General features: G+C 44.5%; 1 protein-coding gene across 1 annotated transcript; it reads right to left on the reverse strand.

The window, feature by feature from the left end:
* Positions 1–7645: 7645 nt before the first annotated feature.
* On the reverse strand, positions 7646–17744 carry dld (deltaD). Its single transcript, XM_069930806.1, has 11 exons — positions 17397–17744; positions 16992–17285; positions 16468–16528; positions 16088–16345; positions 15286–15346; positions 13320–13450; positions 13045–13214; positions 12719–12935; positions 8679–9468; positions 8431–8545; positions 7646–8248 (listed from the first exon to the last, which is right to left on the reverse strand). Exons 1-11 carry the CDS (start codon positions 17448–17450, stop codon positions 8243–8245), a joined length of 2157 nt encoding a protein of 718 aa, XP_069786907.1. The 5' UTR covers positions 17451–17744; the 3' UTR covers positions 7646–8242.
* Positions 17745–18220: the final 476 nt, after the last annotated feature.

Genomic DNA, 18220 nt, shown 5'->3' on the forward strand with positions numbered 1-18220 from the left:
TCAAAATGAAGCTTAAAATCTGGACCATAAATCTGAACAGCATTGACATCCATCTGAATAGTTATTTGGAAGCACAATAGGTTGCAATTAAGAATAGACAGCTGGATGAAAGAAATTAGTCTAGAGTCACAACCCTCAATTAGGAGTGTGCTACTTCTCAATTACTGCTTACATCTAAAAAAAGACCTAGTGAGCTATTCTGTAATGAGCATGAGGGCAGCTGCATAACTATACTTAAAGCTATGTATAATGAACAGGTGTTCTAGAGCTGGGAATGAGGTAGTCTCCCTTACTGTAATATGTTCTTGAGATATTTTTTCCTGCATGTAAGATGAACTAGTACAAAGTGAGATGGTGGTAACTCTATATTCTACATTGATCTGTGGAATTATACAGTAAATTCAGCATCGATTCTGGCTAATAGGTTGATTGTGTGATGTTGCATAGAGACCCTTCAAAATACTCAGATTAACATTTTGGAACTGAAATGCAAATTTCTACACTCAGAAAGTGGTGAGTGTATGGAGTCCCTGCATCCCCAAGGGCCCATCTCCTCAATTGTCAGGGAGGCAGGCGCATCAGCGACTGCACTCACTGAGAAGACTGACGTGTCTCCATTAGGTCATCCTTCTGTAGGAGCTCCATCAGGAGTGTCCTGGCCGGCTGCATCACACTGTGATATGGTGGTGGCAGAGAAATGGATTGGAGGTTATTCCACAAGACCTTAAGAGTGGCGGAGAGGATCACTGGAGTCTCCCTCCAGTCCCCTCACCCCATCGATGTGATCCTACTGAGATCGTTGTCTGAAGAGGATGCAAAAATCATTGGAAAACATTTCCACTCCACGCACAGCAACTTTCAGCTGCCGTCAGTAACGAGATACAGGAGGATCAGAGCCAGCACCACCAGGCTGAAAAAAGTTTCTTCTCATGGGCAACCAAAGGAACTGCTCACACTAACCATCTGAGATTCTCATATTTATGAAACAAAATTGATTTATTTGTGTGCATGAATCAGATGACAATAAATTTGACTTGGCCAGTCATCGATTCCGTTCAAAATTGAGATCAACACAGTTCCAGACATATTCGTGCAATTGGCAGCTATGGGGATGTGGCAAGAAAATGGCTTAGAGGTGGAATATCATCCTTGAAGGTTGAGAGGGGATTTGATAGAAGTATTTAAGATTATGAAAGGGATAGACAGAGTGGATGTGGATAGACTATTTCCGTTAAGAGGAGGAAAGATTAAAACAAGAGGACATGAGTTAAGAATTAAGGGGCAGAAGTTTAGAGGTAACATGAGGGGGAACTTCTTTACTCAGAGAGTGGTAGCCGTGTGGAATGAGCTTCCGGGAGAAATAGTGGCGGCGGAGTCAATTGTATTATTTAAGAAAAGGTTGGACAGGTCTATGGATGAGAAGAAGATGGAGGGTTATGGGCATTGTGCAGGGAGGTGGGACTAGAGAGGGGTGTTTGGTTCGGTGTGGACTAGAAGGGCCTAATGGCCTGTTTCCGTGCTGTAAATTGTTATGTTATATGTTATCTCATAGAGTGATAGAGTAAGCTCAAAGGGCTGAAAGGCCTCACTTACATCAACAATGATGAACTGTTTTGAAAGGCTAGTGATATCAACTCCTGTATGAGCGGTGACAGGGGTCCATTCTAGTTTGCCTATCGCGACAACAGGTCCACAGCAGATGCCATCTCATTGGCTCTACATAAATCCTAGAATCATCTGGACAGCAAAGGCGCATACATCAGGATGTTCTTTATCAATTACAGTTTGGGATTTAACACCATCATCCCCTCAAAACTGATCGGCAAACTCTAAGACTTGAGCGTCAACACCCCACTGCGTAATTGGATCATGGATTTTCTCATCTCCAGACCACAATCAGAGAGGATTGGTAAAAGCTTCTCCTCCACAATCTCCATCAGTACTGGAGCGCCACAGGGGTGTGTTCTTAGCTCCCTGCTTTACTTGTGCACTTTATTGATTTTCTTTGCTCTTCCTGTATTGCACAGTCAGTTTGTTTGCATTCATTATCTGTTTACAATTCTTTTGATTATTTACATCTTCACGCTGTGGGCAGTTAATTTTTTCACTACAAATTAGTGGTAATTCTGCCGCACCTGCTGGAAAAAGGAACCTCAGGGTTGTATGTGATGTCATGTGTGAACTCTGACAATAAATCTGAAATCCTCCCCCTATCTCTTATATCTCTCTATTCCTTTCTCACTCATTTCTATGATCTTGCTGAAAATGAAATTATCGTCCGTACATTTATTTCATCAACTCTTTCAGTAATCAAGTCCTCCCTTACAACTTCTCTGATCTAGATTAAGGAGTTCCAGTTTGTTCGAGTTTATTTCTAGATATTAAATTTAGCACATGCCATTTCTGCCATCGAGTCCATGCCGCCCAATTTACACCCAATTCACCTCCACCCCCGATACATTTTTGAACGGTGGGAGGAAACCGAAGCCCCCGGGGAAAACCCACGCGGACACGGGGAGAACGTACAAACTCCTTACAAACAGTGCGGGATTTGAACCCCAGTCCCAATCGCTGGCGCTGTAAAGGCGTTGCCCTAACTGCTGCACCAACCAGGCCATCCCATGTTGATTGGAAGTAAATTTTTTAATACCGTTTATCAAAACTTTATTTTCTGTTTGACATTTCCAGTCCAATCTGGACTTTGAAATCTAACTACCATGCAGCCCATTCCAAAATTTCACTACCTCACTTTCATCCTTAAAACCTACATCTTTAGCACAATGTCCCAGTATTCAACTAGCAATACACTATGATAATTACAATACCATAGAACTTTGAAGAGGATTAGAGTCCGTCTTGTGAAATGGATTCCATGATGTTGAAATTATTTGACTAATCAATCATTTTGTTACTTGCATAAAATAATACAATCTTTAAACTGTTATTCACAACTTAACTTCGGGGAGATGGTATTCTGATTATGTATAAAATTTGATGTTTTACGGAAAATGTATTCCCTAAAATTCAGTCTTTCAAAGTGTGACTTAATAAGTTCCAATCACAGTGAAATGAGAGTGAACACAAACTTTCATTTCTGCCTTTATTCAGTGAGTCAGAAAGTTGTTTGGAAATATTTGGATCTAACCAAGAATGCATTCGTGAATTACTGAAGTAAAACAGGAAAGTCTGCAGACACCGTGGTTGAAGTAAAAACACAATGCTGGAGAAACTCAGCCGGTCAAACAGTGTCCTTTATGTAGCAAAGGTAAAGAAGCAAAACCAATGGTTTGGGCATCAACCGATTTGCTACCTGACCATTACATATGGCTGCAGCTTTTCCAAAGGGCTTAAATAGCTGTGAAATTCATCAGGAAATCAGGGCGGCACGGTTGGCGTTCAACGCTGTTACAGTGCCAGCGACCGGGTCCGAGGCTCGAATCCCGTGCTGCCTGTAAGGAATTTGAACGTTCTCTCCATGTCTGCGTGGGTATCCTCCGAGTGCTCCAGTTTCCTCCCACCCTTCAAAAACATACTGGGGATGGAGGTTAATTGGTGTATTTGGGCAGCATGGACTCGTGGGTCAAAAGTTGTAGGTCTAAATTTTTTTAAGTATATAATATCCTGAGATTTTAAGAGGGCAAGCTAAGAAATCGTTTCTTTCCTATTTTGTTCTGACATACATGAATAAGCCTTAAGACTTAAACATGAAGCAAGCAATAAGGCACATGTGAAGGATGGCAAGGGGGAAGATGACGAAGGCAAGTCAAAAGGCTGCAGATGCCAAAAATCTGAAACAAAACCAGAAAATGCAGGAAACGGCTCAGGCAGAGAAAGGAACACACAAGATTGAAGATTCTTCCCAAGGTTTCAGATCAGAAACTAAATTATCGGGGCTGGGAACTAAAATGGTGGGAAAGGGATGATCTTTGGAAGGAGAAACAGAGGGAAGGTTTGAAAAAAATTGGTCTGACAGTACCAGAGAGTCCATCTGTTCAATGAAGACAATTGCAGGGGAAGAGGGAGTTGGAGGACAGAATGTTTGAAAGAAACACGGCTGGAAATCCCACAAGTTAGTTTGGTATGATGACATGATGAAGCAACTCGAAGTTGACCTGGGAATTATTGAACCCTGGGAGAAAAGGGGGTAATGGGAGGGCATACTGTGGAGAAAGTGGAGGCTGTGTTTTGAATAGGTTTTTGGAATTTATGCAGAGAAGTCAAAAAGGGTGGGTGTTGAAGACTAATTTCCACCGCCCCCCCCCCCCCCCCGACTTTCCTCTCCAGGACAGGGGAATAGTGTTAAAGAAGTCAAGCTTCATGGAATGAATGTGTAGGCAGTAAGGGAAGCATCATCTTTCCAAGGAAAATTCATGCTGGTGAGATTAATATCACATATATTAAACTAAAAACATTATGAGCTCAGATCAATGGAAGTACTGCAAGGAGAATAGTGAGACTCGTCAACATTTCACTGATAGATGAAGAAGAGTTAAGTTTTGATCACTAAATGTGCTATTTGTCCAGTACATGCATGTTCTACAGCAAGCTGTATTGGACTGTTGTATCCTCAAACAAAATATAACTCACGGAATAGTAAAGTGACAATGAATTTAGAGTTTAGATCCGAACTTAAAAGTTACAGCCATTAAATGGATAGAATGATAATATCATTGAATCTTCAACTTACAATCAAAGCATTGAGCTCCTATTGGCACTTTTCCAATTCTCAAGAAACTGAAAGTGAAACCAACAATCTTCAAATTTAGTTGATATCCCAGGAAACTACTGATTAACATTTAAGCTTAATTATAACCTTGGTAACAATATAAATCCCTTGTATATTTAATCCCATCAAGGTGAGGTTCAGGCCTCGGTCAAACAATTACCAAATGTGCATAAATTTCCCATAAGGAAAATGTTTATTGGTTTTGCCTTAGTCCACAGTTTTCAGAGCTTGTGTGATAGGATAGGGTGGGATGGAGAGGAAGGAATCAAAAGACTGGCAGAACTTCTGCATTTTCCTGTTTAACCTAGTAACATTCAGCAATATTTATGGAGTTATCTGAAAACTCTCCCCTAACTCCTGCCTAAGAATAGCATTGAATATCTGAGAGACATCATCCCAAAATGGGATTAGTACAGAGCAAAGGAAGGAACGGGACAAAAATGAGGGTGTTCACATTTTACTTTCCAGCCCAGAATCAAATCCTGTTTACACTAGAAAGTAAAAGTACAGCTGGTATACATTCAGCTAAAAACAAAATTCATACTATGAGTCAAACCCTTAATCACAAGCCCACAGATCAATCCCCTTTAAACAGGAAAAACTCATATACTGTGAAATAAAATAACAAGCCAGAGGGAGTTGAGAGGTCAAATATCCCCAGTGCAAATAAAGTTGGAAAAGAAAAAGTTGCTCATCCATCACATCGCAAGGGCGCTTACTTCATCTGACAGAGCAAACAATGATCCATTTTGAATGTCTTTGCCAGTCATTTTGCAGCTGGATTATCCTTCCCGTCCACACCGCCCAACCCCACTTTAATGATCACTGTCTCACCTCTACTAAACCCTCAGACTTATCAAGAAATAAATTTAGCTACTGTATAAACAGAAAATGCTGGGAACTCTCAGTAGGACATGCAGCATCTTTCAAAAAGAGAAAGTGGGCCAACATTTCAGGTCAAAGACCCTTGGTCAGACCTCCATCCATCAAAGAATCTTTGGCCTGAATCATTAGCTCTGCTTCTCTTTCCACAGACGCTGCATGTCATGACAGGTGTTATCCATTTTAAGTTTTAAAATTTAGACATACAGCACAGTAACAGGCCCTATTGGCCCACGAGCCTGTGCCGCCCAAATATGCCAATTGACCTACAGCCCGCACACGTTTTGAAGGATGGGAGGATACCAGAGTACCCAGAGGAAACCCATGAAGATATAGAGAGAGTGTCCTTACAGACAGAGCTGGATTCAAACCCGGTTCGCTGGCGCTGTAAGTGTTGCGGTAACCGTTACGCCAGACTTCCAGCATCTGCATTTTTTTTTAAAAAAACAATCTAATACCTTCCAGAGAAATGAAAAGTGGAAAATTATTCTGGAGGATCTTTCAAATTATGTTTTGTGCTGTGTAAAGCTTCTTATTTAAGGTTCATGAAATACAGCCAGGAGAGTTCAGACTTTGAATGATTATTTTAAATTGGAATTTTATCAATGTAACTACATTATTGTACCTCACTCGTTTTCATTCAAGTCAAGCCAAGTTTATTGTTATCTGACTGTACAAGTACAACCCAAAAAAACAGCATTTTCCGGTCCTCGGTGCAAAACGTGCAGACACACAACCAGACATAACTCACATACAGACAAACAATACAAATACAAGACAAGTATTTCTTCTATACACATAAATAAATATTATTTCATGAATATGAGAATCTCAGGTTAGTGTGAGCAGTTCCTTTGGTCCATTCAACATTGTCACTGCCTGTGGGAAGGATTAGTACTGTTGATTTCAGTGGTAGCACAGACGTAGGCCCTTTGCCCCACCACATCCATGCTGACCTTTTTTGGCCCCATATCTTTCTACGCTTGCCTATTTAAGTACCTGACTAATGGATGGTTCAATAGATAAAAATAAATGGAGCGAAAAATGTAAAGTGGCTGCCTAAATGAATATGGTGCCAAGTCATTGAGACGCGAGTTAGGAAAATAACGAGTCAGGCATCTTAAAAATACTGTCTAGGTTGATTTGTTTAACAAAATCCATAGAGGAAATCCAATTAAAAATAAACAGGAAAGCACATATGCAGTGAAAACATCAGCCTAGCACAATGTCAGAGGTCAGTTATTCCCTGCGCAAGTAGAGACAGAAACAATATTAGAACTTCATGGAGTTATATACACCAATTATATTTATTATTATAAATTTTTGAAACTAAATCAAATTGTGTCGCAGGGTGATATTCAAGTTTAGGGAGTTGCAAATACCAGTTGAGAACAACCAACTGCTGGGAGCAAGGGAGGTGAGGGGTGGTGATGAGGGTGGGGTGGGGAGATGAGTATCTGTGGAGCAGAAGGATTTGTCAATGTTTCAGGTTGAGTCCATGCATCAGGATTAATCAGATCCTAGACCCGTCCTCCCCACCCCCACCCCCCCCCCACAGATTCTGCTCGAGCTGCTGAGTTCCCCTAGCAGTTAATTTATTGCTACAGATTCCAGAGCCTGCAGTCTCTTGTGTCCGCAAATTCCAAATGTTCCATTTGAAAAGATGCAACGGCCAGACCACAAGATAGAGGAGCAGAAGGAGGCCACTTGGCCCATCGAGTCCATTCCGCTATTCCATCATGAGCTGATCCATGCTCTCGCTCAGCCCCGCTCCCCTGCCTTCTCCCCATAACCCGGCTATTCGTTAAATCAATGTATAAAAGTTTAAGGATGCAGAACAGAACCTCGATAGAAAGAACTGAGAAGCTCGGGCTTTAGTCTGATAAGAATGGAGTTTGGAACATAAAGTCGAAGGATGGGAAAACATTTAGTACGCTTGGCAACAAGAATGGATAAAATAGAACTAGTGGAGAACATCAGAAAATTATAATCGATTTCATTTATTTAGAAAAAATATTTATAAAACACTTTTCTTCAGTAACAAAAAACAATGCAAACGTCCAATAATTTTTTGCACCTGTTTCTATAAATACGAATATGTACAAAATATAGAATTCAAGTGCCTTTTCTTTTTTTACATATATAGCAGAATTTTAAATTATGTGAAATGAACCTCAAGAACCTTGAAATGCACAAGCAGGTTTGAAAAAATATTTTGGCGCTTGAAAGAATACTTGTGTATCCTCCTCCTCCTCCTCCCGCCCATTAGAAAATAGTTCGTGTCCAAAGGAAAGGCATCGGAGGCAGCAAATGCATCTCGAGCTCGAGACAATCTTCTCATCCTTCTCCTGAATTTACACTCAAAGGCAGTGCAGGCTTTCTGTTCAGACATTTTAAGTCCTTGTCGAGAATAGAGGAAGCAACTGTTGGTCCATAGTGCAATGGATTTTCTTCTTTCTCAAATGCCATTTAAAGTCAGTGCAACAGGTGAGAGCACACGTCCTGGCTTGCTGTCTGTCCTTCCGAGTCTTCTTGCCAGTTTCGGCACAGATACCAGTTCAATCTGAGCAGCAGTTTACTGGAGAAAATCTCTTCTTGGCAAGGCAACGATGCTTTGATTATTGTCCTTCCATTTTACACCTGCGGAGAAAAGCAAATAGATTTACTGTCAATTGTTGGCCTTGGCCACTTTAACTTCATTGTAAGTAAAGCCCGTGTTGAATTAGCAAAGACTCGTCACACAGAGGAATGGTTACAATACAAGCATTAGTTTTTAGTCTTTACTTATGGGAGTGCGAATTAAGGAAGAGAAAAGTATTAACCTCAGTTGCAATTATACATTCATCTTTCTCTTCTGATATAACGTACACTGACTGGTACTTGGTGTCTTTTGAGGCAGAGTATGTGGACTCTGGCTGTTTCCTTTCTGATGGTTCACTGTTGGTTTGAGACAAAAGCAAGAATTAGGTTGCTAGGCAATTGACTGGGTTTCCCAGCAATTTACTGGATATTCCAGATAACAGCCACATTCACTGCATCTAATAAAGAGCAAACCAATTTTCTTATTTACCCATTATGCTGCGGAGCGTTTTTCTGCTCTGCCTCCGGAGTATTCACATCCCCCCGCTCATTTTCATCCTTGAGGGAGTCTTCATTCTTTAACTCGTGCACCAGATTATAATCCACTGAAGGGTATTTGACCCTGTAGCCATTTCTCTCTGCAGAACTTTCGCTTTGCAAGTCTACTTTTTTGTTGGTGTTCTTGATTTGAGCGGCAGCAATGATACTGATAGAAATGTCTTTCTCGCGATGGCGATCGGTAAGGTTGTTCATCGTCTCTATCTCGCTCTTGCAGATGTCGGGCTGCCGCTGGCCCTTTTGAAGCTTGACCCGCATGCAGACAACAACCGCCGCACATCCTAGCAGCAGCATCAGGACCAGGATAATCCCGGCGCCCACGGCGACCCACGGGAACTGGCCCTTGTTCTGAGCATCAGTGTATTTATCCTTAATGTCAATAATAACGGCTTGATCCCGAGGCTGTTCTGGCAGCAGGAACTGACAGTTCAGGCCCCCGTACCCATGGGCGCACTGGCAGATGTAATGATCACTTCTCTCGTGGCAGATCGCCCCATTGTGGCAAGGGTTGTTAATGCATTTACTGACGGAGACACTGCAGTTCTTCCCACTAAATCCAGACCGACAGGTGCAGGTGTAGTCATTAATTCCATCCTGACATGTTCCACCATTAAGGCAGGGCATACTCGCACAGTTGTCTGTGTCAATATTACAGTTTCTGCCCACAAAGCCAGCACGACACCGACATATGTAGGAATTCCCAATGTCAACACACTGAGCATCTAAACAGGAAAAAAGAGATCTTCAGTTACATACTGATTCAACTCCTACAACGAAAACTTGCATTTAAATCTCAAAATTTAATACAATAAAAATCCCAAAAGTGCTTCAAGGAAGTGTGGTCAGGTCAAGTCACAAAAGGTGGGGGTATAAGGAGGAGGGAACCAAACGTCATTCAAGAGGGGTTTTCAGCAATGAGGAAAGGAGGGAGAAAATTCAGGAACTTCAATCTAGACTGCATTTGCTGTGAAGAAAATCAATTTGCATGAAAGGGCAGTTGGCGACTTGTGTGGTCAAAGGACTCCCACAGGCTGTGGGCCGCTGGCCACTTTCAGTCAAAGGGCCCGCACAAGCTGTTGGACACTGGCTCATGGGAAGCAGGTATTGGATCTAGGATTCAAAAGGGTACTGGGGGCAAGAGGAACTCTCAAGGGGCCTCAGGAGCTGAAGGCTTCCTGATTATGTCGGAGGTTTGGATCTGGAGTTCGTGTTGCCGATGGTTTGAGCCGGAGTCTGTACAGCGGCAGAGGCTGGAGGAGGCGCTGGAAGCGAATCCATGGACACTCAATGTCTGAGGGGACTCTCTTTAGCTTCTCTTTCTCTCATTGTTAGAGACACTAGGCAATATCCATGGCGACTCTTTGTTTGCCTTAGGGCAGAAAAAAGTTGTACATCATCCATATTACATTGTAATGCACTATTATTTGACAATAAAGGGACCCTTGAACCTTGAAAAGAATATAAAGCTCTAAAGAGGAGAAAACGACAGAGATGGGCATGAGCCTGCAAGTCACAGTTCTTATTGTTCATTCACAGGACGGCAAGGTCACTTTAATTATCCATCCCCAATCAAGGTTATTTCTGTGAGCAGTCTGAAATAGCCCAGCAAGAGTCACTGGAATTACCACAGTAGCAACATTTAAGAGATATTCAGACAGACACGTGAACAGGTTCAGAAAGAGAGGGAAGATACGATCAGTTTAGATTGGCTACATGGATGGTAAAGACATCAGGGGCCAAAGAGTCTGTTCTTATGCTGTTCTGTACTGTTCTAAGTTCTTTACTCATTTTTATTTCCAAAATAAATTTTATTCATAGAAGAGATACTTTTTTGTTCGTGTGTGTGTAGAAAATAGTAGGTAAACAAGAAGTCTGGAGCAACACACGAAGGGCCGGAGGAACTCAGTGGTACATGGTCTTCTTTATGGTATTGTCAAGTCATTTGATTCAGTGCCATTCCTATTGCTGCTTTAAATATTTATCCTTCGAGTATTGTAGGGAGGGTGGCTCCTGCATTGTGCCCAGCCCCCCAGCATCCAATGCATTTCCACACAAAGCCCTCACATTGACTGCACCAAGCTTCAGCACATACTCCTGTGGCCTGGAATGTGCTAGTCAGCAGCATTCTCTTCCAGGCACCTCTCTGCACCAGAAGACCAACAGATTTTGGGCAGTTCAAAGTGCCTCTTTCACTGCATTGATGATCTTCCAACAGCACTTGATATTTGTCGGTGTGTGTGTCCCTAGGAACAGTCCCTATATCAGAAGCCCCCACTATATGGCTGCTTGAGGCAAACACCAACAAGGACCCTTTCATCCATTTCCAACCCTTGTTTACAAACACATGGACCACAAAGAGGTGGGCGATTCTCTCATTGCAGACTTCTCAAAGGCAGTATGAATTGGGAGTGAGTCTCTGACCATGCGAGGAGGTCCAGTCCTCTTACTGTCACCCAGGCAAAAAGACTTGGTTCTCGTTGGTGACTTCTGGCAATGAGGCATTCCACCAAATGATTTTAACAGTCTACTCAGGAAATCATTCACAGGATCTATTGTGTTCGATTTCTGCAAGGCACGCAGGAAATTCCAGGTCAAAGCTGCTCGTCTGCAGATTTTTTTTTAATATGAAGGGCAGGTCGTGCAACAAACTCTAACTGAATGGAACATTGCACAGCTGTGATGCCAAGGGCAAACACCTGGAACAAGTAGATACTTGGTGTTTGCCTTCTTCATTCAGTTCTATGCACAGATTAATGCATCTATTTACAAAGGTGGCCATAGGAAGAGGGCAATGTTGAGTCTGTTTTCCCCCCTTTCTCTGGAGATGTGCAATGTGATCTATCCTCCTCAGATCCCCTAATGAAAGAGAAAATGGCCTGGGTGACTATGAGGTCTCAGGAGTAGGACAGGAGTCACACCTGCACCCTGTACTGCAACACCAAGAGCACCTTTCACCTGATGGCCAAATATTTCTACTGCTCCCACGTTCCCAATTTTTGTTAGGTCTTGCCTATCCGCCCAGCCAATTCATACCCAGGCTCCTACAAACTAGATCACTGAACCTTCAGGTAGTCAGACTTAAATGGTGAAATAGACAGAGGACTGGTCAGATCAGTTGCCAAAGAGGATGGCTTCACTCTTCCAGTGGTTGACTCTGAACCTCAGCTCCGGGACTGATCAAACTGGCCACAGATGCTGATCAATCTGCAGGCCAACATGGATCTGAGCAAAAGATGGTGATGTTATCCATGAACAGGGAAGATTTGCTCTCAGTGCCTTCAATGCCTCGCATTATCATTCCTCTTATGCCCAGGTCCTTCCTGATGGATATGGCAGTGCTCTCTGCAACTTGCAAGAAAGGGGAGAGCAGGCAGCACTGCCTGACTCCAAACTTGAAGGGAAGGTATATTTCCCACCCAATATGGTTGCACGACTAATATCTGTGTCAAGCAGTTAGATCAATTTCCTGGTTCCCTCCCCAAAGGCCACTTTGGAGACCATGTCTGACATGGACGTGTACGATTTACTGTCAAACATCTTCTCCGGAAGACAAGCGAAGTGCCCATCTCCCACATCACCACCCCCCTCACCCTCCACCTCAGACGCATCTCCATGCAGCAGAAGACCATTGAGAGATTTTCCTGCCAGCAACAATGCAGGTTCGGTCCAGATGGAACACTTGCTCATCTGGAGGTATATAAAGGCCAGAATTGGTTGAGATTTCCTTCCCTGAAGAGTGTTAGTCAACTAGATAAGGTTTATAACAATTTGATAATCTAATGGAAACAGTGTTTGTAGGCAGCATTTAAGAAATAAATCCATATTAACTTAACTGTAAATTCCCTAATTGTGGTGGGATTCAAAATCCTCTCCCCAATCAACTTTCTGTGGGTTTGGATGGAAATCTAGTAGCTCAACCTCCATGCCCTCATAGACCCCACCCCCAGATTGCATATATAGATTCCTACTCACCGTTGGTGCAAGGGCTGGAACTGCAGTGATCAATTTTCTTTTCACAGTTAAAGCCAGAGTAACTGGCTGAACAGAGGCAACTGTAGCCACCCGTAGGCCTGTCTGAACATCTCCCTCCGTTAAAGCAGGGCCTGTCTTCGCATTTCATGGCACTCAGTTCACAATTTTTCCCATGGAAGCCAGGAGGGCAAGTGCAAGAGAAATGGTTCTCCAGATCCTAGAATGAAATTTCATTCCTGTGGTTAGCTGTCAGCATGGAATTCTGTACATGAAAAAGAGCTATGTTAGAATTTTCAGGACATCTTTGAATGGATCCTGTCACTTACTGTGCAACTTCCACCATTTTTGCAGGGATTACTGTCACATTCATTGATCTCTGTCTCACAGTTGGACCCAGTGAAGCCAGGACGGCAAGAACAAGTGTAGCTCCCCTGACCCGTGTTTGTGCACGTGGCTCCATTCTTGCAAGGTCTGTGGTGAGTGCAGTAATTCAGGTCTGGAAGAGGTGGGGAGAGAGAAAAAAAGCAACAGTCAGTCACAGAAGAAATATATACAGGCTAAAAAATATTGAACAAAAGGGAAAAGTGGAAAAAGAGCTGACCTTGGTTACAAAACAGACCGCCCCAACCTTCCTGACAATTACATTGCCAAGGCTGCTGACAGGTCCCATGAAGGCAACCTGGATAATGAATGCACTCATCACAGTAACGCCCTTGCCATCCCACGCGGCATCTAGAAAATCCAAATAAAATCAAAACGTTTATAATCATGTTTCATGCCACAACAAAAAAATAAATCGGAATTCTCTCCACAAGCTTTAAGAACACAGGCCGAGTACCCCCTGTCCGAAAAGCCCCAAAATCCGAAAACACTTTGAGCACCGATGTGACGCCAGAAGTGGAGAATTCCGCACCTGGCCTCACTTGTGACCCAGTTCGTTACCAACCATTGTCTCTGCCAGACAAAAACCATCATTAATGAGGCAGATGCCGCTGGAGGAAACATTTAAAGAAACCATACGGCCTAGTATTTGGCATTTCTCTTCTTTTGTGAGAAAGAATCTTTATATTTTTGTTAAGTACAAAACATTATTTTCATATGAAATCTGAAATTCATCTCCACCTAAAATGCAACGTTATTGCGTTGAAGCAAATAAAATCCAGTGTACTGTAATCTTTTGATCAAAACCCAGAATCGTAGGTGGAGACTAAAAGCCTGCCCTTGTTTGTTGCTTAACAGGTGAACTGCAGATGCTACAAGCTGTTTAGTTACCCTCAACACATTATTCCAAAATCTGAAAAACCTCTGGTCCCAGGCATTTTGGATGAGGGGTTCTCGACCTGTGTTCTGAATGAATCATTAAAAGAAATGTAAGTAAAACATAATAGTCACTTCCACCAACCCCTCCCCCACCCCACCCCCCCCCCCCCCACTATGTGATATGGGCATCTGAGGCCAGGGCACCATTTGTTTTCCATCCCCAGCTACCATCGAGAAGGAGGCAGCGGTGTTGACTATTTCCAGCCTCACAATGGCACTGACAACTTACTGTAAACATGATAACTGGTTACTGTGACAACGAGTAGACTGCACCACTTAAAACTTAAAGTGGTTAGAGTTTTATGTAACTTCTGCTGCCTGATATGCTCAATAACTTAGATGCGAAGAACTAAATAACATGGAGACATCAAAATATGTCTGAAAAATCTGATGTAGCTGTGTAAAGTTCGATATTTTACGTTGAAAAGATGGGTCCAGGAGAAATCAAATTATACTTTATGTGCATGATTGATGTATGTGAGTGGTTTGCACTGGATTTGTAAGGCTGGAATTACCACTAGTTCAAATCCCAACATGACAGCCTTGGAATCTGAATTCACAATGAAATCATCTGGATATTTTTTCCTTAAAAAAGAATCAATGTGGTGACCCTGTTTTAAAAGCCTGTCTGGAATAGGAAATTCCCCAAGCCTGACTCTGGAATCTGGTGCAACCTTCTCAAGAACAGTAATGGGGTGGCCAATAAATTCTGCCCTTTCCAGGGATGCCCATTTTCCTGATTTTCTTTTTAAAGTGTCAGTTTAGGGGTTTGAGAGGCCTGTGAGGGCAGGAATGAAACAGGAGGGGGGGGGGTAATGAATTAATTTGTGAAATGAGAAATGGCCAATATTGCGGTGGTCGCACGAAACCCGGGTCCAGTCTTACTCTCTGCGAGGCCACGGTGGCCAAGAGAGGGCGCGCTCAGCAGCTGCGTGGAGTGGCAGAGAGGTGCGGGCTGTAATAGGTCTCCCTGCACTCATTTAACTTGGTACTAATAGTCAGTTCACTTCCCAGTAGGGTCATGTAAATTCGAGTTAACAGCATTGTTTTCCTTCTGTCACTTGATCCCCAAAGACCTGAAGTTTCCCAGGCTTCCAAGATGCACCTAACAGCCACCAGAAGATGAACCTCTTTGAACTCTGGAAGATGCCTTCGATTCCCACGCACCTTCCGATACAGATCATTTACCGGCCCCTTTTATCTACCGGTCAACCGACAGGGGGGAAGAACCAGCTCTCATTACTTACTTGCATTCCCCAGGTTTGTCGCAGTATCCGTGTTGTTCGTCGCATCCAGGAAGGCAGATCGCTGCCAGAGAAAAGGAAGGTTACCATTTAAAAAAAAGTTGCAAATTGCAACAAAACTTGACCTAGACCGAAAATGTTTTGCAAGGACATGGGGGGGGGGGGGGGGGGGGGGAGTTTGGTAAGCATGAAGTCATTCTCACTCAAGGAACTTAAGAAGTTTTGCATTTATTTTGCTCTTTCTGTGACACCCCCAAACTTCAATGTTGGTGAGAAGTTTGTTGGTGAGAAGTTTCTCTCCCCCCCCCCTCCAGCTCCACCCCTTAATATCTAGGGGGGGGGTGGATAAGAGTGGACAGCTGGTTTGCAGGCTGGCTGCGACAAGACAGCTGCTTCATTGTTCGCTGCCTCTCAGCCCCACAGCGCAGCTGCCCTCGTGGACTTGTGTGCTCTCGACAACAATACACGCTACCGCCAGCCTGCCGGCCGCCCGCCCGTCCTCACCCCGGCCTCCCGCCCGCCTGCTCAATTGTCACCGCACGAGCTGAGGTGCCCCAATGAACTGGGACCCCAAGAGCCGCCGCTGTTTGCACTGGCCCACGCTTAAAATCAACGCAGCCTCTAGCTGCAACACTGGAATGGCTCTGCCATTGCACCCGCCTATAAACGAACCAACCCTTAAAAAGTTTCTCCCCCCCCCCCCCCATAAAATCATGGATTGAGAGCAAAGAACATCACCGCATTATGAAAGGGGCTGTGGACATTCGCAGTGACCGCGCAGTTTGCTCTCTGAACGAGCACTTACATTCAGTGCAGTAGGGACCCTTCCAGCCCGGATTGCACATCTTTTCGCCTTTTTCGCCGCAACTAAAGTGGCCAAAGGCATCGTCCCTCGGGCGGCAGAAGACGGAGCAGCCCTCCCCATAGTAGTGCTCGTCGCAGACGAAGCGGTAAGAGTACTTGAGCTCGGTTCTGCTACTGATGTGTACATCCTGGGACCACTCGTCGCCCACGGTGAGATGCCGTTGAGTAGCCAGGCGGCTGATGAGCCGGTCCGGATTATCTGCAAGACGCGAGGAATGGGGTGGGGGGAAACGCCGACGTCATTAGACATCTGAAACATGGCACGGGAGAGGCTTTAATCGAAAGGCTGGGGGTCAATTCGTGATGACTGGAAGGAGTTACCTGTACTGAGGTCATCGGTGGGGTCAGCGTGTAAGGCTTCAATGATCAGAGAGAAGGTCCCCTATTGAAAACAAAATAAAGTAATCTAACCTTGCAAAATTAGCCCTTTTTTTTAAAAAAGGGGATCAGATCAAAGCTGCGACACACGAACACACAAGCCCTGCATCTTCGGCGTTTCAAACATGAGGAGCGGATCCTTGATCAGAAGTGTGCTTGTAATCTCTGCACAGGATACTGGCAGAGGCTGCAATTGTTATCCATCTTCACGCTTAATTTCACTACCTTCACACATAACATTGTAAAATGAAGCCGTTTGGAATCTCACGCTGGGCTGAAAATTGCCACTTAGGGGCTGTGAAGTTTCCCACATCATTAACTCTTTTTACACTGGAAGAGGAGACGCTTGTTCTTCGCAGCCCTGCTCCCAACTCCAATGCCACCCCAGCTCTCACACCGCCTCCCCCCCCCCCCTCTCTCACACACACCCGCACTACACACATTCCTTCCTCGACCCTGCAACTTACCGGCCAGGTGAAGGCGAAGGGGAACCGAATGGGGTTGCTGAACACATCAGCGTCCGGTATGGAGAAGGAATTGGAGCCGAGGACAGGGGTGAGGGCACTGCCGTAGGTACACGGGGGCTCCGGGGAGATGTTCGCCTGGTAATGCTTCAGGCACACGCGGAAGAAGGTCTTGCATTCGCAGGGCAGACCGTAGTTAGTGGCCGAGCCGCCTTTGCAGCAGTTCTCGTTGCCAGTCAACCCCTTGCGATTATTAAACTCCTGCAGTTTCAGCTCAAAGACCCCAGAAGGGGAGGCCTGTGGAAATAAAGAAAAAGGGGAGGATGTAAGAGGGAGGAGAAGAGGGTTGTTGAAGATGAGAACAATTGTTGAGGTGCAGATAAAAAGAGGTAAATTGGGAGAAGTTACCTGGTGAAGGGTGGCAAAGACGGTGAGAAGGAGGCAGAGGTGGCGACGGGCCATCGCTGGGCACAATTGTGGAAGGGAGAGCCCAGAGTAAGCCTTGCCGCTCCCAGCTCCACTGAGAATGCTTCTGTTTTTCCTTTCCCAAATCCTCTGCAATTCTCCACAGAACCGCCCTTGCGTCGATGACTGACAGCTCCACTCAATGAGGCTCCGTGGCTGGAGAGCAGCGGGCGAAAGATCGATGCGCGCACACACACACACTGGCCGAGGTCCCTGGGCACCCGAACCAACACCTTCCTTTCTCGCCCTCTCGGTCTCGCTGGCGTGAGCCGGCTTTCTGTGCCTCTCTTGCCCCAGATGTTCGGGTTTTAATTCCAGAGCAGAGCACTGTGCAACGAGACGATCCCAAGAAACGTAGGAACAGCCTGAAAATTCTTAGTTCTCTCAGTAATTCCCGTGTTTTTTTTTAAACTAGTAGATTCTAGACAGAGAGAGAGATGTCCTTGGAGAAGGTCGGATCCAGGAGGTCGTCCCTTTTGTGATCCACTCACTTTGTGCCTCGAGTCCCCTAATTCGCTCCCCCTCGGATCCGCAACGCTCGAAGACTGATACACCGGGCTCCTTGCCCTGCCTTTATATACAACAGCGGATCTGCATTCCTAATGACACAGATTGTTCAACCAATACCCCCCCCCCCCCCGCTCTCTCCCCCCCCCCCCCCAAATCTGGCGAGCTGTTACAAAAGGGGTTGGTCTTGCCCTCCTCAATGGTTCGCCAAATGGTCACTGAGCTGTGAAATGGGCAATTCTCCCAGCAGACACAGAAAA

Source organism: Narcine bancroftii, chromosome 4 (assembly GCF_036971445.1).
Source record: "Narcine bancroftii isolate sNarBan1 chromosome 4, sNarBan1.hap1, whole genome shotgun sequence".
NCBI classification, from domain to species: Eukaryota; Metazoa; Chordata; class Chondrichthyes; order Torpediniformes; family Narcinidae; genus Narcine; species Narcine bancroftii.

Excerpts from the sequence above, each read along its gene's own strand:
- dld (XM_069930806.1), bottom strand. The coding sequence starts at position 17,450 with ATGGCCCGTCGCCACCTCTGCCTCCTTCTCACCGTCTTTGCCACCCTT. Across the intron at positions 17,286-17,396 it reads TCTTTGCCACCCTTCACCAG|GCCTCCCCTTCTGGGGTCTT; the intron begins GTAACTTCTCCC and ends TTATTTCCACAG. Across the intron at positions 8,546-8,678 it reads AACGCTCCGCAGCATAATGG|TGAACCATCAGAAAGGAAAC; the intron begins GTAAATAAGAAA and ends TCAAACCAACAG.